Consider the following 26492-nt stretch of genomic DNA (forward strand, 5'->3'; position numbering starts at 1 on the left):
TGTTATTTTCATTTTCAAAATTACAACCACTTCAACCAAATAAACTATTCAATATTGCTTAATTTCAAAATCCAAGTTTAATAAATCATTTGAACAAACTTATATATGTTCATGAGTTGGACTGAAGAATCTAAAACGAATTGAATAAAGAGGAATCTGAAAGATGTGTCTGTGTATGACCTGTACTGTGTTCTGTGAAGTAAAAATACATTGACATCTGTCTTGTACTGTAATTTCCAGCTGAATGAATGTAAAGCCTGGTCTGAATGTGTACACTCTTTGTTTAAATGAAGGAAAACGAGGGCGTCTGCAAATGATAGTTGGTTAGTCAATGACACACTTGTTTGCTTTAAACCAAGCGTGACAAATTGGATTATTCTCGTCAGGCTGAGATACAAAAACTCTGACAGATATTGGTTGGGTGAAGTGTAAATATTGCCTTATATAACTTACAGTAATTAAGCATAAAGATCAAAGTCATGCATAGCATTAACATTTACTCGATAAAAACATTGCACGAAAAATCTTGTTACGCTTAAGAACAATCTTTTTATTAGAACTTGATGATTTTAGGAAAAATGTAAGTTTTGGTTGATTCTATAATTCTTAATTTTTATTTAAAATTTCTAATGAATGGAGAAATTTCAATGGCCCGTCGTCAATTATTCCTTACGTAAACAACATAAAATAAAATCTTAGAAGAAATCTGGAAATGTCCACTTTAACTAAAAGCCTAATATGATTTATTTAATTTATTCATATAACTTACCTCCAAATTTTTTGTAAATTTCAGAAAAATATGAATACCTCAAATGTTGCGTACACACAATCGCGTTCCTCACTGTAGATTACTTGCGAGATTTAACTTTGAGTCGTGCCGCCCAATTTGCGTCATTCGCATTGCATGCGCAAGTTTAGGTCTATTCGCGTATTTGCCTAGACTTTGTATGTAATCTACTTGTGCAAAACATTGAGTTCGCGCTTGGTGTGTATGCCACATAATGTTGTGTACACACAAAACGTGCCGAATCGCGTTTCTCGCTCTAGATTACTTGCGGGATTTAACTTTGTGTCATGCAAATTTTTTCTGTTTAAAATGTGTTTTTGTGGCAATCGTGCTGCCCAATTTGCATCATTCGCATTGCATGTCTGCAATCTACTTGTGCAAATTGTTGAATTCGCGCTTGGTGTTTGGTTTGCGTTTGGTATGCCACATAATGTTGCGTACACACAAAACGCACAGCATCGCGTTCCTCGCTCTAGATTACTTGTCATGTGAATTTTTCACTTGAGTTAAATATTTTCAACTTGCGCGAAGGCGCGTTTGAGGCAAAAAGCGCGTGTTTTTGAGGCAATTGCACTGCCCAAATTGCGTCATTTGCATTACCCGTGCGAGTTCACATCTATTCGCTCTTTGCATTGACATTGTATGTAATCTAAATCGTTGGGATTCGCGTTTGGTGCGTACGCCCCATTAGACATGAAGGTCTGAAAGGTTAAACCCACCAAAACAATGTGTTCACAACTTCACAGGCAGAACTCACAGATCTGTATGAGATCTCTCTCAAAGGTTTAAATGTGAACAGGACAACTGTGGTGCTAAAGCTCCACAGAGAGGTTCAGGGGTCAAAGTTCAACCAATGTTGTTTATTAAAGTCTCTTTGTAACACCAATCTCTTGAGACGTGTTAGCCTGCTGAAGTCTGAGTCAAAATCAACACCAAACTTACATAATGTTTAGGAAAAAAAATATCTTTCTTTAGTAAAACATTTATGAATGCAAACTTTTCTAATCAACTGAAATGTAAAATCATACTATGTTATGATGTGAAAATGAACCTCATGAATATTTCTAGTTTGAATTTCTGTAACTTGAAATAAAGTTAAAAAAAAAAAGAAATTCCTTTCAGGTCTTTATTTGCAGTACCAACAAGCTTTGGTCATTTTAGCACATTTGAGACAGAAATGCATTCATGTGAAAGAATGCAAACAAATAAATAGCACAGAGAAAACAAACATATAAAGCTTTAACATCAACAGTAATACTACACTCGGTTTTCCAGGGTCATGAAGATGTTTAAGGTACTTAACTCCAACACAATTTGTTTTAAATAAAGCTTTGTAGGTTTACTTGGCACAGGTATGTACTTCAATAAATAACTTGTCATCTTTATCAACATGCAGCGGTTTTTCCACAAATCCATATTCTGTCCTCGGATCAATAAAAAAACTTAAACATTTATTCGCACAGCGCAGTCTTTACATCAACACTTGTTTTTGTGTGTTTTCTGTTTACTGTAGTCTCATCCAGTGATTCAGTATACGGCTGTACATGTGCTGTGAAAATATTTGTCTGACTGTCTACCGTACACTTTTTTCTAAGAAGTCTGAAACATCTTCAGTGTCACACATATATTTGGCCAGCACTGCTTTGAACCTGGTTAGATTCAAGAGTCACTCAGCACGACTCCTACAGCAAAACCAAGATCTGCTTTCATTCGCAGTGTTTTTGTTTTTCTTGTCCGTCTGCCTCCAGATTCTTCTACTGGAAGTTCGCTGGCATCCATGAAACTGTCAATGCAGGCTGGCCGTGGTCGTTTGACGGTTTTCGTGGGTTTGTAGTCTCGCTCCAGATTGGCTTTCAGGATGCAAAGTAGGAGCTCTGCATGGAATATAAACGATCGATGGGGTTTCCCACACGGGTCTGAAGGGAGCCGATCTCTGATCCCGTCATGAAGCAATCGCTGAGGCTGGTCAGAGAAGTGTCACTGTCAATGTCATGGAAAATAGAGTCGTTCCCTGTGAAAAGAAATTATAATAACAAATTGTAATGTAAGGTCTTGAAAGATCATGAGTACCATACCATAAACCAGAGAAATATCATGAACCCAAACAAAAACTGCCGTAACTGCATATTAAATGCAAATAAACTCAATTTTAGATTCATTGTTACATAAGGTTTAAAGGCTTACAGTGCATTCGCACGGGGCGTAAATGTTAACGCTTCCCATTCACTTTTAATGGATGACATCATGCGTTGCCGAAATGAATTGTGGATCTATTGGCACCGCATCACTGCCATTGCTCGCAGCAGAAACATTTCTCAACATTTGAAGTGGGAACGTGAGCGTCAGCAAATCATATCGCCTTATGCAAATAACCTAGGCAGAGCCAGCCAATTATGTTTATGGAAGACCATGTGTAGCGGCCACTGTGATTGGCTGTTGGCCATGCTTCAGACAAGCCTTCCGTCAAGTGTTAACGCTTACACCCGTTGAATGTACCGTTATTCATGCCTCGTCAATATTTTTCCAAAGAAATAAACTGGGATATATTTACTTCTTATAAAGTTATTGTGGGGACTAGTTAAGGGTTAAGATCACAGATTACACGTGTTTTAGTGCTCATACACACCGTATGGATTCATGTGATCTCCAGGCATCTGTGGAGGGGTCAGACCCTGCTGAAACAGATCTGTGCTGTATCCGTTCGTTTCCATGGAGACTAACTGATGCTGTGGAGGCGGAGCCAAGGGCGTGTAAGAGTTCATCAGATTCTCCATTCTGCTGGATATCACATCTGTGCAAAAGAACAGTTCATATAAACACAGCACGCAAGAAACACACAGTGTACTACACATCAAATAAATATAAATAAAGCTTCGTTTATCTTTAAGAGACGCACCTTGTCCGAGCCTCTGAGTGTTCTGTTGGTCTTGTTGTTGCTGTTGTCTGCGTGCCAATTTCTTCATCTGTTCAGACCAAAAGAGAGACAAAAACACACTGAATCCTTCTTAAAATCAATGACGATTTCGACGAACCTTCGATCATGTCATGCACAGATTTAGTTCATCTCTGATCATTCTCATCTTTGCTCTTTGGTTCTGAAACCAAACTTGGACGACTCTCACGCTCAGGCCGGTCTCAGCAGCCAGCGTCTCTCTAACCTGAATATAACATCAAACATTGCTTTGTATTAACTTGATAATAATAAGTATCTTTTAGAAAACTTATTTCTCTTTAAAATGTTTCTTGAAATCCAAAGAATCAGACTGAAGGTTTGTGATATTTAGCATTTTGGACACACGCATCAGGTGGCCTATGAAACTAGTTTGGAATGTTAACTACAGGTAGATCAGGACAGATATCGCATTTAAAATAAAGTTGGGTTGATTTGCTACAGAAACCTAAATAAAGTTGTTACCTTTCGGCAGGGTTTGGATGAAACCTCGAAGGAAGCCTTGAATGCTCGACGCTGTTGGGTGGTAAGAATGGTGCGGGGTCTCTTGGGTCTCCGGGGATCTTTGCCATCATCACTGCCTTTTCCTGCACTTCCTGCACCTTTCTCCATCTTCACATCCAGATCTTCATCTTCGCTTTTGTCTTTAAACACAAAGTATAGTTTTAAGTAATATGTTTTAAGATTAGATAAGGAGGAGATGAAAGGGGATAAATGAAATGAGAAGGAGATTAGAGTTGAGTTTTCACCTGAATCCGACATCTCAGGACTGATGGAGTGCAGTAAATCTTTCTCTTTCTCGTAGTCATTTTTGCAGAGCAGTTGTCCGTCCTTCAGAACAAACTCGTCTCCTTTACACAGCTGTCTGTCGCACACACAACAGCAGAAACAGGCCAGATGATAGACGCTCTCTAGTGCACGCATCACAAACTCGGTGGCTTCGATCTTCTCCAGACATCCACTGCATTTGGTGGCAAATAACCTGAGGAGAAAAGGAAAAATAATCATGCATGTTAATCCAAATAGAAATGTAAAGAATATAAAGTTTCCATCTCTGATTTAACCACTGCAAAAAGCTGGGGATAAAAAACTGACTAAAGGATCTTCATGTGCAAAAACATACAGTACAAGTGAATCCCCGAACTGCTGATGTTAAATAATCCTAAAGCATTCAACAGAACTCAGACGTGAATCCATAAATATTACAGCACTGATACAGGACACCAGCGCTGTTACCGTATGTCTGGTTAAAAATTTTATTAAGTCTCAAGATATAAAGGTTTCATGAGGTGAGACAATACAAAAGACACTGACAATTCATTCAAAAAACAAAGACTGAAGATAAAACTAATACAGTGCAAAAAATGATTTTCAAGAAAACATTTTCTTAGTATTTTATTCTTGTTTTCAGTAAAAATATTAAAAAATTCTTAAATGAAGATGCTTTTTCTTGATGAGCAAAATGACCAAAGTCTAGTTTTTAGACCAAAAATTTACAATTTAAGTGATTTTGTGCATAAAACAAGCAACAAAAAAAAAAATGGTCAATGGGTGAACCAATTTTTCTTGAATTTTTCTTGAATTTAGTGTTTAATTTGATTTTTTTTATGCACAAAATCACTTAAATTTTATATTTTTGGTCGAAAAACTCTACTTTTTTTCTTGGGTCGTTTTGCTCATCAAGAAAAAGCATCTTCATTTAAGAATTTTTACATATTTTTACTGAAAACAAGACAAAAATATTAAGAAAATGTTTTCTTGAAAATCATGAATCTTAATGAGATTAAAGACTTTAAATATTTCTGTACCTTGAACTCCAACACTTCTCAAAACTAAATGATCTGGAATGCTATTCACATTCATACACTGTACAGAAACAATTGTCACCATTATTTAATGCATTATAAAGACATTTTATATGAGATTTATTTGATTTAAAGGTAATGATAAACTGTGAAACCCTTTAAAGTCTCTTTAGCTTTGAAAGAAAAACTTCTGAGCAAACTTTACAAAGAAAAATCATTTAGACAACGAGACGCAGTTCAAATTACAACAAAATGATGTTGACTATAATGTAAGACAAATCAAATAAATCCCTCTGTCTTTCTTTCTGTCAGGGTGAAAAAAGAAATTTGATGCTTTGTTAAACTTCAATGACAACTGAAATCTGATAAACAATAAATGAGTAAACTTTGAGCAATGACATTTGCTCTGTAGTCGTTCTATGATACAAAGAATGTGAATCTTCTTAGCCCCGCCTCTCTTCTGCATCGCATCACTTCCTCTTTCTTTTATTTTGGATGATCTGTGATAATCGCATGCGCTGAAGTTTGTCTGTTTCCTCTGACTGTCACTTCACATTATAGTGCCGTCTGTAATTCCCATGAATCTTTGCAGATAATCCTCTCTTCTATTGTGCCAGAGTTTTAATCTGTTCTTCTTCCTCCCGCTCTTTGTTGACGGGACCTCAGCGCCGTCTTTGTTCTCAGTCTGTTAGAACAGCCACGCGTGACTCTTTCATTCTTGTATTAACGCTGTGAGATTATGAAGAAACTGTGAGCCCGTGCTGATGCTGTGCTGATGCAGGAGGTTGCTCTGTGGTTGCTATGGTGATTTGGTTATGATTAATGTCCATAGCACAAATGATGCAGGATGAGTTACGTGTACTTGAGATCTTTTACTAAAATAAAATATTTAAGAAAGTACATTTATTTTGCATTATTTTGTTCTATTGTGTGATGTGTTTTGATTGACATTTGAAGAGTGCAGTGGATGAAACTAATCCCTCTTTAAGAGTATTAAGAGGACAGAAAGTCTTCACGCTCAGTCAGTCATGCTTAGAAAAGCTTTGCCGTGTGATCTTCAGTGTGTGGGATATTCTTCTCCGTCTCTTTGTGTTTGTTTGCTAGAGATCTGATATGTAACAAACACAAACAATAATTTATCCTCGGTTTGCTGCCACCAGCGTTGTTCAGTGTGACGGGTCTGAGGTGATCTGACAAAACCCCAAACCCCCAGCCTGAGCGATGAGAAAGATTAGTTACCCAAACATCTCTTCATTTCCTTCAGAGAAACATAAAGACAACATATGAGGGGGAGAAAATATACATTGATTCCTAAAGGATAAATATTATTGCTCAGAAATGGCTCCATTTTTTTGTTTCCTTTTCAAATTCTCGTATATAAGTAAAAGTAAAAGCATATAAGAGCTGTAAAATTAATAAAGTCTAAAAAAAATTTTTTTCAATCCAGCATTAGGTCAAATAAAGGATGAATCTAGCCCGTTGGGTTGTAATTTAACCTATGAGTTAAAAACAACCCAGCATTTTTTAGAGAGTATGTTGGCAAGTCTGAGCACAGTTTATGATATTTCATTGTGAAAGTCTCAGTCTGCTCACTTCATTTTCTTTCTAATGGATATCTCAAATGTATACGCAACATTGGGTAAAAAATTGACAAATCCAGCGGGTTAAATTAACCAAGAAAATTTTTATATTAGTAACAACCCATAGGTTAAACTACAACCCCACGGGATTTATCCTTCTTTTGGTTGAATATAACCCAGCGTTTTTAGAAAGAATCTGGCTGAAATGAGTCGTCTGTGCAAGCAGATGGATTTAATTGTAGTACTTCAAAATTTAAGTGTGTGTGCATTCGTGTGTGTGTGTGTGTGTGTGTGTCATCATTCGATCTTTCCAACCGCCCATCCACATCTCCATACAGCAGATGCATGTGCACTACAAAAGAAGTAAAGATGTTTTCAAACACTGAACTCAGGGCAGAGCGTGGAAAAACCCTGCGGTCCACACACACACACACACACACACACACACACACACACACACACACACACGAGCGGCAGAGTTTACCACATTTAACTACATTCTGACCCTATCAAAGGACAGAAGCCAGATCCATCCACCTCAATAAAACTAATAAGAACTATGAGCTCTGTGATGTATCAGATGCCGGACGTAAAACTCTTGGTTCAGTAGTAACTTTACATGAATCCATCTGACTTTATCACTGTTGCTTAAAGTGATAGTAAGATTAAGATCTCAATATCTTTAATCGTGTAGCATAATAATCAGGCTTTAATTTTATAACAGTAACTCGCTGAATTAGACTGAGATTAAACAGAAGCGGAGCGGCTGGATGATGATGAAATGTGTGTTAGAGTAAACTTCTGCTGAAAATCAACACATCACTCACCGACTGTTTAACACATATTACCAGCCCAAATCACCCATAGAGATGCTAAAGTCAAGATTAAGATCAACATGTCATCAGAAAGATAAATATATTAGTGGATCTTCAGCTCTGATGAAGGATGACATATAGAAAAAGACTTTCTGTCATTGTAACAGTAAAATTATGTTTCAATCCAGAATCAAATCAAAAAGTAAGATAGTTTAATAATAGATTTACTTTGCTAGTTGTTATTTGACTCAGTCATGTTATTGTGAGGTCATTTACAGAGATGCTAGAAAATGGTCAACACTACATGCATGAAACCAAAGTGTGAAATATTGCCACTTTAAAATAAAAAGTACTTAAGAATTAGAAAATGACAGACATCTAATCAAAGATGAGAAAGGAGAGAGTGCTGTAAAAATTATTATATGCCTTAGTAGATTTAACGAGATAAAATGAGTTAACTATATAAAAAAATTAGAATTCTGAGTAATTTGTAAATTATAAATTATTATAAATTATAAATTGATTAAATTCAATTTGATTTGATCAAGTACACTGAAAAAAATAAAGGCAGGATTTACAGGTTAAAATATACTGCATAATGTTTGCACCCATTTTTTAAAGTAAGTATTACATGGAATTTTAAACAATTTATGCAAAAATGATGCACTATATTTTTAAGTAAATCCAGCATATTATTTTTACAGTGTATAATCCACTTAACATTGTAATTAATTTAATAATCTTGTGTTGAAATTTAATGAATGATTTTAGTAGATATAACTAACTAGACAGTGGACTTGTAGTTTCCAGCATGCTTTGCATGGGACTGCATTTGAAGAGTAAAATGTGAAATTAAACATTGATTTATGGGTTTTAACTAAAAGGAAAGACTTGTTAGTGTTTAATGTTCATTTATCTTTGAGCTTAAGAAGAGTTTCTGTTTTTTCTTTGAGTTATCGTCATTCAGAAGAGTGCTGCTTGTGTTTAGACTGTAGGCGACACAATGAAAATCATGATAATGTCAGTACTGAGATCAGTCTCTTCTTACTTGCTCATAATAATAATAAATATGTAAAGGAAAGAGGTGATTTTCACATGATTAATGATCCATTAAAGAAGTAAGCCTTTAAAACTACTTAAAATATTATGTAAAATATTCTTACCAACAATTTATAGGTAGATATGAAATTTTTACAGTGTAATTTTACTTAACTTAGTAAAGTAGATTTACTTAACATATGTGTAAAATTTATTGAAAAATGTTAATGCAAAAACTTCCAAAATAAAAATTAAGTACATTTTATTTATTGTTCTTTTCACGTACACAATGTGTGTGTGTGTGTGTGTGTGTGTGTGTGTGTGTGTGTGTGTGTGTGTGTGTGTGTGTTTGAACAGCTGCTATTCCTGACTTTGGCAGCTCTATTCAGTATGGAGTTTACTCAGCTACACCACAACAGCAAACAGAACACACACAAAAGACAACACACACAACACACACATGCGCACACACACAGGCGTTGATGGTTAATGTTATATTCTAGTTTCTATCGTGTGTTACCAGTGTGAAGTCATTCTGCTATGACATCATCATCATCATCATCATCATATAATACCATTTAGTGCTTTCTTTTTTTAAAGTGTGTAAGGGCACAGAAGCTCATTACAGAATAATGTTTTACAGACCAGATCAGATCTTAGCTTACGGTCTAAAAATGGTCTCTCAGAAGTTGTGTAGGTTAGTAGAAGAACTCTGGCCACAGCATCTGTGTAGTTATCAAACCCAGATCTGACCACACGTTTGAATGAAGCTCAATCTCTGTGGGCATCAAAATACAAAAATAACATCTGGGCAACTCACTAGATTTTGAAACAATGCCTTCAATAAAACTAACTATTGCTTATGCTTTAGTACTTGTCATAGTCCTCCATTACTAACCAATCACTCTAGACGCTGACCTAATGCTCATTTCCCCACTTTAATGACCCGTCTATTCATCTGGCCCATTTTCATGTTGGTTTGGTTGATGTAAAGCAGACATCACTGCAGCGTTTTTAACAGACCAAGAGCTGCTGCTGCTGCTGCTGTTACACGCCCTGTAATTCATGGGTACGAGTGAAAGGGACTTGGCTTAAAGAAAAGACCAATCAGATTAAAGCCAGCACATGATTGACAGGAGGATATTACTAATACCACCGTCTCTCGATTGGTCGAGACAAAGAACGGCAGGTTTATTTTACGAGATGAGTGTTTGTGTAAACTAATAAACACTCGTATAATGACCAGCCAGATTTCTCTCAGGATCTATAGTGTTGGATAATCTCTGGATTAACAGAAATGTCAAAGGGCCAACGTGAGCACCCGAGCAGATGTGCACAGCATTGTTGTCCATATGAAGTACTTCTGGAGAGACTTCACACAACATTGAGTTCATTCAATTGATGATTTTGGAGACTTCTTTACAATATGCATAACTTATAACACAAAAAATGGCACTCCTCACATCCAGCACACTTGCTTTACAACTGGTATGAGTTTAAACTGCTTAAAACAAAAATTAAATCTTTAAGTAATGAAGTATTAATGAATGTATTAATTTGTGGGATTGCTTTATGTCGAATTTGTCCAAAAGCAAGCATTTTTAAGGCAGTATCACGAGTACACTGATGATGTCTATATGTAGGTGTTGGCTCACATGAGGTGATCACATTTGAAGAGGTCTGAGTCTTGATGCTGGAGGCTGGATGAGTTTTGAGCTCTCAATGGGGTTTTAAATTACCCCTGACCCTTACGTTCTGCCCCAGAGAGACTAAACAAACAGTAATATGGGGCGTTTTGAAGAGGAGGTCCTCAACTATGTGAATGAAGGATGTTGAGGGGCTCTGCATTGGAGACTATTTAACATCGGCTCCTTAATCTGCGGGTGAGGGCTTACGCTGGTGACCCAGCTGTGGGATTATAGCAAATCTCAAGTGCTTCACCTCCACCCCCATCAAACCCTCTTAAAAAAGGTTTAACCACATCTGAGAGAGTAAAGGTGGATTAGTGTGTGTGTGTGTGTGTGTGTGTGTGTTCCCACCATCCTCTGGAGTTTTGGGATGTTTGTTTGAGTTTTAATTAGCAGTGGTAATCCTTAGATTATTAGACTTCAGGTCTGGAATGTTTACTTTAAAGTCTTTAATATATCTGATGATTTAGGCGATGTTTTCATGACAAAAACAGTAAAAAATTGAAAAGTTTTATCTTTGCATTCTAAAAAAACTTCACATATGAAATGATGTACACTCTAAAAACAAACGATGCTAAATAGCAGTAAAAGTGGTTCTTGGCTCATAATCATAAGCCCTTTTCACACAGACATTCAGGAAAATATACGGAAAATGCACCCGGGATTTTTCCGGGATCGTTTGACTTTTTGTTTATTCACACTGCCAATGATTTGTCGTAATCTGAGTGTGCCTTCACTCAGATAATGTCCCGGAAAGACACCTGTTTAAAGTCTTGCACTTTCTGCAGCATTTGAAGTTTGCTTATTATTTATTATTTCTCTCTCCAGAAACCACTCGCGTGCATTTTTGTTTATGATAAAACTATAAAGGAGAGCGTGACGCACCATTCTATGCTGGTGAATGATCTCAGCTTCAGAGTGGATATTTGACGAGCAGTTTTCAGACATTGCATCGTGATTGTTAATGTGCATTTAACACCCCGTTATAAGGAGCTGAACGATATATCTTGTTGGGATGATGCACAGGCATTGTTGTTTATTATAAGCGTGACACGCGTGTCCTTACGGCATGCCCCTTACAGCATTGTGGATTTATTCTGTACCCACAACATCCTCATTATGCATGCATATGAAACAGCATAAATTGATCACACAAATGCCAAATCCACACATGTTGAATATTCCTCCGACAGAATCTCATGACAACGGCTAATTTGTTATTTAATTCGTACGACCACATTCGTAGGTTTGTGTACCATTTGCTTTCGCCCCTATGATGTTGGGGTTAGGGCTGGGGTTGTATTATTGTTTTTTTTATATAATAATCATATGCATCTGCATGATTAGGCTACTTTGTATGAATTAGCCTTCTCGTAAAATACGTACAGATTCCCGTAAGATTAAGCTGAATTCCTGAGCCTAGAACATTCAAGGAGAGAAAGTCGACTCTGCTTTGGCTTTAAAGGGTAAATATTAGAAGAAAGTGAACACACTAACAGCCTGACAGCCTAACAAAAGAGACTAACTGAGCATGGAGACGTCTCCATAGCAGCACAGATTGTGAGATGTTGGATCATGATGAAGGCTAAGCTAAGAAAAGTTGAATCTTGTAAAAAAAGCTCTCACATAAAAAACTACTTTCATGGTGGTTTTTGGTGACACTTGGGGTGGAAATGGGTTTAACCAAACAGAGCAATAAGACATTATCAGTTTATCTGTAGAATTAAGATGATTTTGGTGTTACAGTACAAATTATTTTATACTTAAATATAATAATGTCACATTCATGAGGATGCATCTCTAAATAAATGTACTTTATACACAAACTCCCTGACAATCACTTAAACATTATGATTATATGTTGTATTTTCAGTGACGTGTTATTCACAGTAGACGGCAGAAACAGCTCTCTTTTCTGCTTAATGTCTTTGTTTAACATGTGGAGCTCCGACCGTCCCAAACTGTAAAAGCTAAACATTTAAAACCGAATATGAATATGGTTTCTATAACAACACTTTTAACTAAAGACAATAACATGCGGTGGCTTTGAAACTTTAGATCTGGGACAGACTTGTGGGCTTGAATGACGAATCGTAGAGTAAAACGAATAAAACATGCACTCTTTTGCCCTCTCGCACCCACACATCTAACCTGGCTAGACACAGAAGCTATAAAGAACAAACCCTAAAAAACAGCCATAAAGAAGAAATAAAAAACATGTTTTAAATGTTCTCTGTGTGTTTATACAAGCAATGCTCTTAGTTGATTTATCATAGATCCCCGGATGAATTCATCACCACATTTAGGTACTCAAACATTTCATAATTAATTCTTTTTTACTGATGTTTTGAAGAGTCATAGTTGATTTTTAGGGGACATAACATAAACCTAGAAAATGTGAAAAAGATTATCCCAGTAACTTAGTTTTGGTAAACCATTCTCTGCAAGCATGTGAAAAAATAGATAAATGAAATTTGGCTCCCCTTGTGATGTCAGAAAGGGATCTTATTATAATAATATCTGCACTATCCAACCACAGAACTGTCATTTAGTGCAGAGAGAGAGAGAGAAAAGTTTTAATTTAATTTAAAATTAAGGAGTTTTCATTTCAACAAACCACCATTATGGTGATCAGTGTTTGCATTTTATCAGCTCATTTGAATTTTAAAGGACACATCCAAAAACGCCAAATTTTTCACACACTTACAAAGTGTCAATTTTAACATGTTATAATAAATTATCTATTAGTCTTGTGAAATGTCTCCTTTAAATGAACTATAAGGGGCCCTATTTTAACGATCTAAGCACATGGTCTAAAGCGCACGGCGCATGGTCTAAATGGGCGTGTCTGATTCCACTTTTGCTAATTTAACGACAGGAAAAATGCGGAGACCTTTTTCAGCACTCGGACAGCGCCATGAGGTTTTTTTTTAATATTACTTAATAATGTTTCTCATCATATCCTCAGGTACAGAGTCATCATATACAATAAATTCATTAGGTAGCATTTAAATTTTTTTTAAATATATGCAATATTTGCATTTGTTTTAAGCAAAACATTTAATTACTTACCAGTCTACAGGTGAAGCAGCTCTTTACGCCTTCTAACGTCTCATAATCGCTCCTCATTTATGTCCAAGAGACTCAATAATAATTGTTTACATTTTAATTCTTTAATTTTTCATATTATAAAAAGAGTTGTGTTCTGCTGCGCATCCATGTGTGTGATAAGCAAACCCGCGTTGTCGTCCCGTTTTATGAATTCGCTCATTAAATAACAAAAACAATATTGCGCCTTTGACTTCAGGTTTTAGTTTAGTCAATGGTGTAGTCTATTTTATTTTACCTCAAAAAAGCAACACATCAACAATGCGCCTGAACACACCTTGTTTTCAGACCAGAACGCTCATCGGCACAAAATTGGGCGCAAATGCATTTGCTAAACGTGAATACCCTACTGAAAAATCCAGCTAAGACCAGCATAAGCTGGTAGCTGGTTTGTGCTGGTCTAAGGTGGCACTAGCTGGTTTACGCCTGACAAAGCTGGTCATGCTGGTGGTTCAGCTGGTCTTCAAGCCTGACCAGCTAAGTCCAGCTAGACCATCTTAAAAAGTGACCAAAACACAGCTAGACCAGCAAAACCAGCTTCCTACACCAGCAAAACCAGCTAAAACCAAGCTGGGAGACCAGCTAAACCAGCTCATCAGCTTATGCTGGTCTTAGCTGGATTTTTCAGTAGGGTATGATCATTGCGCCGGGTTGAAACTAGCAAAAGACACTGGCCGGGTGTCTGATAGGGCTCAATGAGTTATAAGGAATTATATGAAAGTAAAATAATTTTCTAGGGCACAAACATCTGGCACAATGACCTTTACAAAAGACAAACAACACAGATCCATGTTTCATGTTCGGTATGTTTGGTGGTCTGTCATCAATGCAATGACTTCACAATCCTAAAAACATACTGGAGCTGAAAGAGACCTCCAGAAAAACATCACATTATCCCATCTGCTTCAAAGTGCACACAGTGACTGCAGGTCTCTCTCTCTCTCTCTCTCTCTCTCTCTCTCTTTGACAAAATGTTCACCTGCTCTTCTCTCATAATATTCATCACAATATTGTTCTCTTGCCAGTACTGAGATTCACTTTTAAATGTTTCTCATAAGCATTTGTGCATTACAAGGATTGTTCACATATAATACTCTTCTTAAAATATTTCATCTTTATAATAACAGAAATGCTACAGAGTCAATCTTGGTCCTTTAATATATAAACTGACAATCTTACACCATTAAAGTGCTTTATGACACATCGGTCATCAATGAAACCAAACACAAATATGCACGAAACAAATATGCACAAAAACACATTTCAGAGTCATAGAGTAAAAAAGATTTCTGTCTGTCTACATCTCAATCAGTTTATCATCCGGCTGGAAAGGATATTTTATCAGCAGGGATGACTAAACCTGAAACACACACACACACACACGCATTTATTCTTCAGTTCAGTATTAGGTGTTGGTGAGTGACATGAGATTCAGGACGTCTTTATCTGTGTCCAAGGCTTCTTTTGTATGGATGGGATAAAGGCGGATCTTTGAGGAACGCCTCACAGCTGCTGGTTGAGAGACTGATGACAGGCAGCTGTCTGATTCAATCATCCACACGCGTCTGTGCTCTTTCTATTTAACACAACACATTTAAACACTGATGGGTGATGAGGAGACAGAAATACTTATCAGGTGTATTATCATAGTATTCATTATAAGATAATAGATCATATGGGCTCTGAAGCACCTGTTGATCCGTCACATCAACTTCAGTGGATTCAATTCAACTTTAGGACCATATGAACCTGCTTGTTGACAGGTCAATGCAATGTTTTGACTGACATTCAATAAAAGATCAATATCTACAAAGTGATCAGATATTTTGATCCTGTGAATCTATACTGCATGTTTAACATGCCAACAGTCTATCACAGTTGATACACATGATGTTAATACACATTACACAATGTCAGATCACGCAAACAAAACACAAAAAATACATAGAGGGATGTGACATTGACTCCATCAAAGTTTTGTTTAAGTAAGGAATAATTGACGACGGCCATGAATTATTCCAAAATAATGCACACCCAAGGTGGTAAGGCGGCACGTCGCGAAGCCGTTACACCACGGGTGTGCATTATTTTCAAATAAATCAAAGTCAATTATTCCTCTTATACCACGGTTACCACAAATATTGCTCTGGTGCCTATTTTTAAGACATTTGACAAGTTAGGTGTGCGGTTATCAAAAAATAATGCATACCCATGAAACATTTCTCAGCCAATCAGAATACAGCATTGAACAGGCCGTGGTATAACTGGCAATAATTTTAACTGTACATTTATTTAACACACCGGATTCTTTCTTAATGTTTTAATGTTTTCTCTGGGCACATTTAAAATGATCACAATCAATGGAAACCAAGAGAAGCAATAAACATTATTTCCCATGAGAGGAAAGAAATGAAAACATCTCTCTCTCTCTTTCTTTCTCTCTCTCTCTCTCTCTCTCTCTCTCTCTCTCTCTCTCTCAGTTATCTAATTATTGACAGTGATCACCATCAGATAATCAGTGATGACCAGCAGGTTACAGCTTTTATTAAACCTCTGTGGCCTTTGACCGTCTCTCACCCGGAGGCTGTGTGACTTTCTGAATAATAATTCTGTAATAAAAAGAAGAAAGAAAATCTTAAGCTATCCCAGCTTTCCAGCTCAACTGATATAGCGCTAGGCTAGCAATGTCAAGTTCAGGGGTTTGATTCAATGCACATATTACTAAAATGTAAAGCTTGAATGCAAAACATGGGACTTTGAATAACAGCGTCTGCCAAGTTCAATGAAAGTAAGAATGATTTATAATTTTTAAAGGACTATAATACATTGCACAAACAAAAAGTGCATGCATGTGCATTCTTCTAGGATATAGGCACATAATAGAAACCTAAAGCACGTGAAGGTTGGTAACAGAGATTGGATGTGAGTATAATTGTGGTGAGGGTTATAATCCACACGGTGAAAAGCCGTGGAAGGAAAACACACGTCAGGGGCTGAAGAGAACCTCAGGCTCACCGCCGCCTCCGTGCACAATATGGGCTCTCATACAGCAGGGCCCGGGGCCATAAACCACACTGCGCTCTTAACACCCACAACCCTTAATAAAAGATGACTGTCTCTTCTCACACTCCCCTCTCCTCTCTCTCTTTCTCTCTCTCTCTCTCTCTCTCTCTCTGGCTTTCCTCAGTTATTCTTTAGTTCGTCTTACTAAGCATGTGCTGTTAAAATCAACACTAAACATAGTGTGTTTGTATTGTATGTTTTGTGTTCTGATTCTCTCAAACTGAATCAAATCCTAGCAGGATTCAGGATTGATCTGAATAGAATCCAGACCCAAACATACACATATCAGCAAACTAAACAACAATCAAAACACCTTAGCAAACACTTCTGCATGAGCATGCACAACTACACAAAATACACGAATCTTATTTTGTATATAAATGTACAGTAGAAGTGATTTGTGTGGGAAGAGAGAGTCGTTTCATTTCAGCAACTCCATAGGAGTGAAATTCACCTGGCACACACACACACACACACACACACACACACACACACACACACACACACACACACACACACACACACACACACAGACACACACACACACACACACACACACAGACATACACGCACACACACACACACACGCATGCACACATCTGTTATGTATTTGGTGATGTGAATGGTACCCGGCCGGTCCAGAGAAGCGTCAGTTTCTTTGATTCTTTTTTTCTCTTGACTCACTGCAGTTGTCATAACCTCTTAAATCCCAACAGCAAAACCTTACACACATATTCCTGCGAGTCTCTGAGAACAAGACTACACATAAAATATATAGAAGTATAAAAATATACATGTAAGCTTAGCCTGTAGAATAGCAAAAGACTACAATATAAACATTGGCTTGTCATAAGCCCTTATTACACAGAGATTACAGAAAATACAAAGAAAATGCGCCCGGGGTCGATTGATTTTTGGTTCATTCGCACTACCAATAATTTTCCAAAATGTTTATGTGCATTCCCACACGTGCCGTAAAGATCCCTAAAGATCATAAGGTGTGCGTGATGCTCTGTATTGTTTCTGTGTCACACAGAATGCTTTCCATGAATGTTACGGCAATGTTACTAAATCCTCTTTACGGGAGCGATCCCATAACATTTTCGGGACGTTACAGAAGCCTCTCTGACAATTTTACGGAAATTTTCTGGGACCAAAGTTCTGTGTGAATGAGGTTATAATGTACACACACACACATTGGTGTGTTACAGGCAACCTGATCTCACAAATTTCCGTAGTATAGCCACAGAATATTTTGCTCATTTATCCGTGTCATTGTCATGGATCGCCGCATTTTTCTGTGTCCGTACCACAGATTTTTCTTTCCAGTTTCACGTATTGGTTACTCAATTGTTTTTACACTGTAAAACCTAAAAGTTAACTCAACTCAAACCATTTAAGTAACCTGGTTGCATTAGTTTTAAAACACATACATTTGAGTACTGTGTTCTTAAACAAATTGAGTCATATGCAGTTATGCACTTATATTTAAGTTCACACTACTTAAATATAAGTGCATAATGAAGATGACTCAAGTTCACAGTACTTAAATTTATGTGTTTTAAAACTTAAATGCTCTAATGCAACCGGTTTACTTAAATGGTTTGAGTTAAGTTTACTGTTAGGTTTTACAGTGTACTGTTATAAACCATTGTTGCTTGTGTTTGGGGTTAGATTTGGGGTTTGGGTAAGGATGTCACTTTAACTATTGGTTCATACTGTTTTTTTCTGATTTTTAAACAATTGTCGCCTTGCGTTAGGGTTAGAGTTGGGTTTGGGTTAGGATGTCATTTTATGTAACAGAAAGTCATTCTAACGCCAAACCCAAGTGACAATGGTAAGAAAATAAGAAAAACAATTGAGTAACCAATATGTGAAACTGACACGGAAAAGAAAGTCCGTGGTACGCGCACAGAAAAATGCGGACTTCCGTGACAACGACATGGATAAATGAGCAAAATATTCCGTGACAAATTTGTGAGATCAGGTTGGTTACAGGAGAAATAAAAATGGATATAAATGGAAATAAAATAATGAATGTAAGAACTAGTACTTGGTTTGAATTTGGATTGTTACAAATGTGCATCTTCATTGAAGAAAAAAACAAGATGATATAAGCTTTTAAATTCATGCACCAAAATGCTTTTCATAACATCACATGGTACAAAAGTGAATCTGAAGCGCTGTACAGTATGACAGTAACATTAATAAGTGGAAACTCATATAAGTCCAACAAAAGCAAATCTGCTTGAAAACCAAGTGAGCAAGAGAAACAGCCTGAATGAATTCATGAAGAAAAACTTCTCCTCGTGTAGAAATGAAAGAGTAAGTACAGTGATGTGTTGAAATGATGCAGCCCTATCTGATACAGACATTATGGACTGTAATAGCATCACGTGCAGGGATGAGGAAAACTGCCAGAGTTGAAAGACGCGGACGATAGCAGTCATTCAGACAAATCTGATAAGACTTCATGCAAATCATTCAAACCAAATACTGTCATAAGAAAATGGCTCTCACACAAATACACAAACACACACACGCATATCAACACAGGTCTGAAAGAAATAAATCACCTGAATTTTTATAATGAGTTTTAATCAACTGTTGTCAATGTGATGTTAGTGAATGTATGAAGTGAGTTCTGCTCAAGTTCATACAGGTGTAGTTCAGCGCATGAACTATAGACATAACCAGCGGTAATGTTTGACAAGCACAAGTGTCACAATTCCTAAAGAAATATCTTTTTTGTGTCAAACGCTTCTTTTTTAGGATTTGGTGGTGTGTGTACATCATACAGAGACCTCAGGGACACACAGGACTCATGCTAGGTCCAGATTATAAAATGCCTGTGTCATGACTGTAATAAACCCAAGAGACTCCGTCCTCCCTCCTCGTGCCCCGCCGGTCTGCATGAGGACTGAATCTGTGCCAAAGTGAATCTAATCCTCTGAGTTATGTGCGCTATTCCCCCTCTGTGTCAGGTGCAAACAGGTTAAACTGTGCTCACAGGAGAGAGAAGAGACTCTTTGTGCTTCAACAGCTTTGATGAACCGCAAGAACCAGTTTGATTTCCAAGACTCTTCAGGTGTGAACGATATGACACGGATGCCAAGAGCCACATTACTCCTATAGACGCTTTCATCAGACGCAAGCGTGTTGTTGCGGTTACGCATCTGAATGGAGCTTAACTTCCGGTCTCTGTTCGTTTAATGGTCTGACTAGTGGCTAAACTGAACTCTTGAACAAAATACATCATGGAAAATAACAAATGTTTTGGTTTCCTAAAGACGTGGGGAGACGGCGATCATGGATCAGCGTTATTTGAAGGGAGGTTTGACAGCCGATCTGTAGTTAAGATTGTATACATTATATAGTACACATTTTAGCTATGACTTGAACTAAAATAATCTACTTGTTATTTATTTAGCTTGTTATCAGAAATAAACTACGTTAAAAAAACTCTGTTGTTATTGATTCTTTGCAGAAGTTTACCGGAACATACGGTTGTTCCACGAAAGCCATTTTTTGTTTCTGCTAAGACCACCTAACCTGGTTTAAACCAGACCATTCTCAGTAGTAACTGATTTATGGTCTTGCAAAGCTTCATAGACAAATCATTTCCAATGGGGCGTCACCAACGGACGTCTCTCAAATGCCTCTTTTTTTAGATGAAGGCTTCGAGTGTTGTTCTTTGCTTGGGTTTTAACAAAAATGAAAGTACAAAATCTGCTTCACCGTCTCTGCGCTGTTGTCATCGTATAAAGTCCGCCCCAACGTTTCTGATTGGTGCCGTGATTTCTCGCCATTAGAAATGGGCTTTAATGGCCTCTTTGCCAGACTACTTGCAAATCTAAATTTGCCGGAAGTTGTCTGTGTTTTCCCAGGCTAAAGACCACCTATAGTGAGCATCTTTTTTCTCATCATGTATATGTCTCTTAGAATATATGTGATTGTATTTTGTTTTTAGATCATATTGCTGTAAACAGGAAAGTATAATAAAATCAAAAATTGAAATGTGTCTTATTGTATTTGTATGTCATTTAAAAATGACATTTTGCAAATATCAAAATAAAAAAACAGAAAGAAAGATTATAACTTATTAAAATCTAAATAAATAAAGAGAGAGAGGATGATGGATGTCTAGTGATGATCAGCATCAGTATCTCCTGCTGGTGGCTTTATGTAAATGAGTCTGTCTGTGTGTTGAGTTATTGCAGATGGAATATCAATAGAGTAATTACAGAGACATGATGGGCCAATGACAATCACTGTCACACACACACACACACACACACACACACACAGTTAATAAAGACAATCTCTAAATGTCCCTAAGGGGCCGCAGGCAACTGAAACTGCTAAATGGCTCCTTGGGTTCCTACCAGGGGCCCTCACCTCACAGATAAAATAAAAAAGGTCATGTGTATTTAGAAAGAAAGAAAGAAAAATCAACTTGAATTTAAGTCATTCAACTATTTTTTTTACCTTGACAGTGATGAGTTACTGTAAGAAGAATTAGTTTAACTTATTTAAATTTTTAAATTGAAATAATTCTTACAGTAACTCATCACTAGTCAATATAATTTCTTTAAGTTGACTACACTTAAAAATGTAAGTGCAATATTTATATAATTTCTATGTTATTTAGATCATAATGTATGTTTGTGTGTGCGTGCGTGCGTGCGTGCGTGCGTGCGTGCGTGCGTGCGTGCGTGTGTGTGTGTGTGTGTGTGTGTAGTCCTCTCTGACAGATCTCTGACAGTTTCATGTTCCCCTCGGGCATTGTCAGCAAACCCACCAGCTGATATTACCTCCATCTGCAGTGTCATAGTGTACACAAAAAACACACACACGCAAACACACACATGCATGCACAAACACGCCCACACACACAATAATAGCTTTTGAAAATAAAGCGTTGTGTCTCCCCTGTGCCCTAGGTGACAAATTTTCCTTGTCAATTCAGGACACTGTGAAGTGAAGCATAAATCAAACCCACAGCTGTGATAAATAACACACACACACACACACACAATCCTAAATACACACAATCCTAAATACACACAATCCTAATGGGAGTTACTCTTTGCAGATGTCAGATGTAATAGTTCATGTCAAAAACAATATGCACTGTAAAAAATACTTTGCTGCCTTAAAATTTTTTGTTAAATCTACTCAGATTTACAAGTCATGTCAACAGAGATGAGTTGTCACAACTTATAAAATATAGTTGAGAAAAGTCAACTTAATTTAATTAGTTATAACAACTCACCTGTAGTTATAACAACTCATCTCTAGTCAAGATAAATAATACTAAGTTGAAATGACTTGTAAATCCGAGTTGATTCAACAAAAAAATTTCAGGCAGCAAAGTATTTTTTACAGTGTGGGAATATCACGGGAAGAGCAAACTCGAGCCCAAGCTTTGATTTACAATGACTTTGAAAATTATAATACGGTCATGGTACAGGTAAAAAAGGCCAATTCAAAAATGTTATTATGATGTTATTATGATGTTATTATGATGTTATTATTATGTTATTATTATGTTATTATGATTGTATTATTATGTTATTATGATGTTATTATGATGTTATTATTATGTTACCTAGAGCAACAACTTGATGAAATTAGTTTTGCTTCTATACGAAGAAATCTTTATGCGTGATATTTCTCTTTCTCTTATTTTCCATGACCTGATGTCTGCTTTTCATTTGCCTGCCGGGTGATAAAAGTAATTAATTCAACAAACATTTGTCTCCACAACACGCTGTCCAATAAATCTGTGTCGTAACATCAGACGATTGTTGTTTGTGTCTCCATCACACATCCTCGCAGACGACACTTTGAACCTTCAGCCGTTATGAATCGACCACATAAACGCTTGTTTTTCCCCGACACTTTAAGTGTCATTCTGGCCCGTGGTAGACATAAAGACGGAAGTCTCATCGGGGGGGACGAGTCTGTGAAGTTTAAGCTGTCTGACGCAGAGCGGTCAGTGACAGTAGAGGTTTCTGGACCATTGCGTTTCATTCATGCTGAAAGTATCGGATGAACATAAAGTCCATAAAGTGACCACCGGTTCCTTCCATAAACCTGCTCTTTATTCACAATTCACATAACACTCCTACACTCACATTTCTACACGTCCTTTATGTTTGAAACAGCATGACTTGAATTTTGGGACATCACACACATACACACACACACAAACAAACACACACATTGTGGTCGGTATGTGGCGTGGTAAGAAAACAACATGTGGTTACACTCACTCTCTATAAGCAAAACTTACTGTGACATAAACCGTGTTCTCACCCGAGTGCTGCCAACTCACATACTGAATATGAACACATGCGCACACACACACACACACACATGCACGCACACACCCATATGAGCACACACACACATGCCCAGACACACACACACACGCCTACACACACGCATGTACGAACAAACCAATACGTGCATGCATACACACGCACGCACACATGCGCACACACAAACACACACATGCACGAACGCACGAACGCACACACGCACGCTTATGGACACACAAACACACACACACACACACACACACACACACACACACACACACACACACACACACACACACACACACACACACACACACACAAGCAAACACATTAGCACACATGCACACACACACACACACACACACACACACATCCATAAGCACAAACACACAAACACGCCTACACATGCGAACACACCAATACGTGCATGCATGCACACACACATGCACCAATGCACACATCCCTACCCGCACACAAACAAACATGAACACACACACAAGCAAACACATAACACACACACAAGCAAACACATAACACACACACACTCCATGTCATATTTCACTATAACTATCCAATTTTCTTTAAAAATAATTTCCCATATTTTATAAAATTTGTAAAGTAATGTGGCTGAAATCTGAATTATTATTATTATTATTTATTAATATTTCAGAAGAAACCAAATACAATAATAACATTTTACAGTAAATTAATGAGTTTCACCATTGAGACATTTTTTATATACTTTTACATTATATAACACAATACATTAAAGATAATTTGACAAATGGACCTTAATGATCAAATGCCAAAACGTATTTTGTTCTTATTTGATGGAGAAATATGTTCTTCAAAAAAATTCACTCGAAACAGCTTTAAATCTAACCATCATCACAGATTTAGCATTTATAAAGCATTTATAAAGAGAACGACAGCATAAATCTGGACTAACATGACTACCAACAGTGACTATAAACTAAAAGAAAATATTTGTGAAACATACAAGACAAGTAAGCAACTGGATCCTGTATCAGCATATGAACAATAACAAAAGGAAAGCAAATTATTTATCTAAGAGAATGAAGTTCAAGCGTACTGTCAAAGCCTTAAATAATGAATACATGAATCAACAGCATGACAGATAATGAAACATCAGCATTAAAGCAGCTCAAGATGTCTTTAACTGACCACCAAACATCTCAACACCGAGAGACAGATGAAGCACCTCAGATGGTGTATACACTGCATGTATTTCAAGCAATTAAATGAGAATGAAGCACATATTATGAGAAGACACATTGTAAAGTTTTGAACGGAATGTTGGGAATGTCACAGGAAGAGCAAACTGGAGCTCAAGCTTTGATGTGTAAGCTGCTGGTTGGGACAGTGGGAAGGAATTGACCTAAACCATGTGCTCGCTCGCCCCTCGCGTGACGTCTCACCGCACGGACCCGAGATTTGCCCTCGGGCATCACAGAGGCGCCACGCACAGTGGCAGGTCTCCGCACATCTCCCCCAAAGCTCCTCCATCCAGCACCGTACTAAAGACCCCGCTGAGAGCAGAAGGTTAAAGAGAAGCTCGGGTTACACGCCGCAGCCCGGGGAAGAAGACTGTAAGACTTTCTTCTCACAGACCTCCAGCCCGGACCCTCTACAGAGACGAATCCAAGCACGACCCGTGGCCGACCGAGAGCCTGCGTGACCTCTGCCAGCAGGGCGTGGTGACGGACAGCCAACACCACCACTGTGATCGACCTCCGACAGGTTAAGATAGAGTTAAGATAGACAAACTGCCACAGGTCGTGAAAACTTTACGAGCTGTGAAGTAAAGACGTGAGGCCTTAAAGCTACAAGTCTCTCTTCTAGATCAGTTTCTTCTTTAAACTAACTACTATAAGAGAAATACAGAAACAAGTAAAACAAACTTCTGTGAGAAAAATATTGATGCTTTAAAGGTGCAGTGTGTAATTTTTAGAAGGATCTTTTGACAGAAATGCAAAATAATATACAAAACTATATTATCAGGGGTGTAGTGCTGCCATTTTTCTACAGAAGCCACTGCACTCTGCTACTGCTACTGTTCGGACGCTTTTGCTTTTGCTTTTGCTTACTGCTCTGCGCTTTGCTCTATCGCTTTTATATTTAATCTTATAATTTTAACTTCAGCAAATCAGCATAGTGCTCAAACAACAAAGCTTGGCATCAACGTCAATTTACAAACTTTCGGGACTGGAGGATTACAAAAAAGTGGAATTTTTCATCCGTCTAGCCTCCCACCGCCATCAGCTTACATTCCAGAAGGAAAAACACAGCTGCCTTCATTGAAAAGGATAAGAAAAAGGAATGCCTCATCAACAATCTACTTGCTGCACAAACTGCCACAGACTTTTACAAAGGATTGCTGTTCTTGAAACAAAGTTACTTACAGGACTACCAAACCAGACGGAACACACAACAGAGCTTCGTCATCATGGACGCCCTCAGCAAACAGCCGGTGAGTCCCATAAATCTAATGATCAACACACTAATCAATGGTACAAACAGGGAGCAAGACCCAAAATCACTCAAGAAATCAGACTGTCACGAGCATCACATTTTGCCGCAATAGCTTCCTCTACCCCAGATACAGCTAGGACAAGGATTGCAAACACTGACTTTCTACCACCACCTATACATCTTGAGAACAGATTTGAAGTATTAATGAATATGAGTGAGGAATCCCCAAATGTGATAAATGTGACTAAACACCGATCAAATCAGCCAGCAGCTAACACTGATGCTAACTGCCGCTCAAGATCGAGCAGACGGCGGCACTCAGCGCAGAGCGCATCCGAGCCCAGAACTCTGATATTAGGTGACTCAATAATCAGAAACTATAGCAACAGAGACTCAACTACGTGCTGCCTTCCACAAGCGACCGTTTCTGATGTAAACAGGGAACTTAAGAACATTCTGATGAAACATAAGACTGTAAATCGAATTGTCATTCATGTAGGGAAGAATGATATTCACAAAGAGCAATCTGAACTACTTAAGAGGGATTTCAACAAACTTTTTGAAACACTCAGAACAGTAAAAGCTCAGCCGTTCATCAGTGGACCACTTCCAGCAAGAGGAACAAATAGGTTTTCACGTTTGCTTGGACTTAATACATGGCTGCAAAAAACCTGCAACATAAAAGGATTGAACTTTATCAACAACTTCAATCTTTTCTGGAGTCAGAGACAACTATTTAAACAGGATGGCATCCACCCAAACAGGCTGGGTGCAAGAGTTCTAAAGGACAACATCTATTTCTCCCTTCATCATCCTTCAGCAGTGTGTGCCAATCCACT

At 37.6% G+C, this 26492-nt stretch overlaps 1 protein-coding gene across 1 annotated transcript in view; it reads right to left on the reverse strand.

The window, feature by feature from the left end:
* Nucleotides 1-1899: 1899 nt before the first annotated feature.
* lmx1ba (LIM homeobox transcription factor 1, beta a) overlaps nucleotides 1900-26492 on the reverse strand; it is a 36223-nt gene continuing 11630 nt past the window's right edge. The window contains exons 3-8 of the mRNA XM_073860423.1: nucleotides 4487-4719; nucleotides 4203-4381; nucleotides 3864-3945; nucleotides 3684-3746; nucleotides 3414-3578; nucleotides 1900-2798 (exon numbers count right to left, since the gene is read on the reverse strand). Of these exons, the coding sequence (XP_073716524.1) occupies nucleotides 2641-2798; nucleotides 3414-3578; nucleotides 3684-3746; nucleotides 3864-3945; nucleotides 4203-4381; nucleotides 4487-4719 (880 nt within the window). The 3' untranslated portion in view covers nucleotides 1900-2640. The remainder of the gene's footprint in view (nucleotides 2799-3413; nucleotides 3579-3683; nucleotides 3747-3863; nucleotides 3946-4202; nucleotides 4382-4486; nucleotides 4720-26492) is intronic.

Source organism: Misgurnus anguillicaudatus, chromosome 22 (genome assembly GCF_027580225.2).
Source record: "Misgurnus anguillicaudatus chromosome 22, ASM2758022v2, whole genome shotgun sequence".
NCBI classification, from domain to species: domain Eukaryota; kingdom Metazoa; phylum Chordata; class Actinopteri; order Cypriniformes; family Cobitidae; genus Misgurnus; species Misgurnus anguillicaudatus.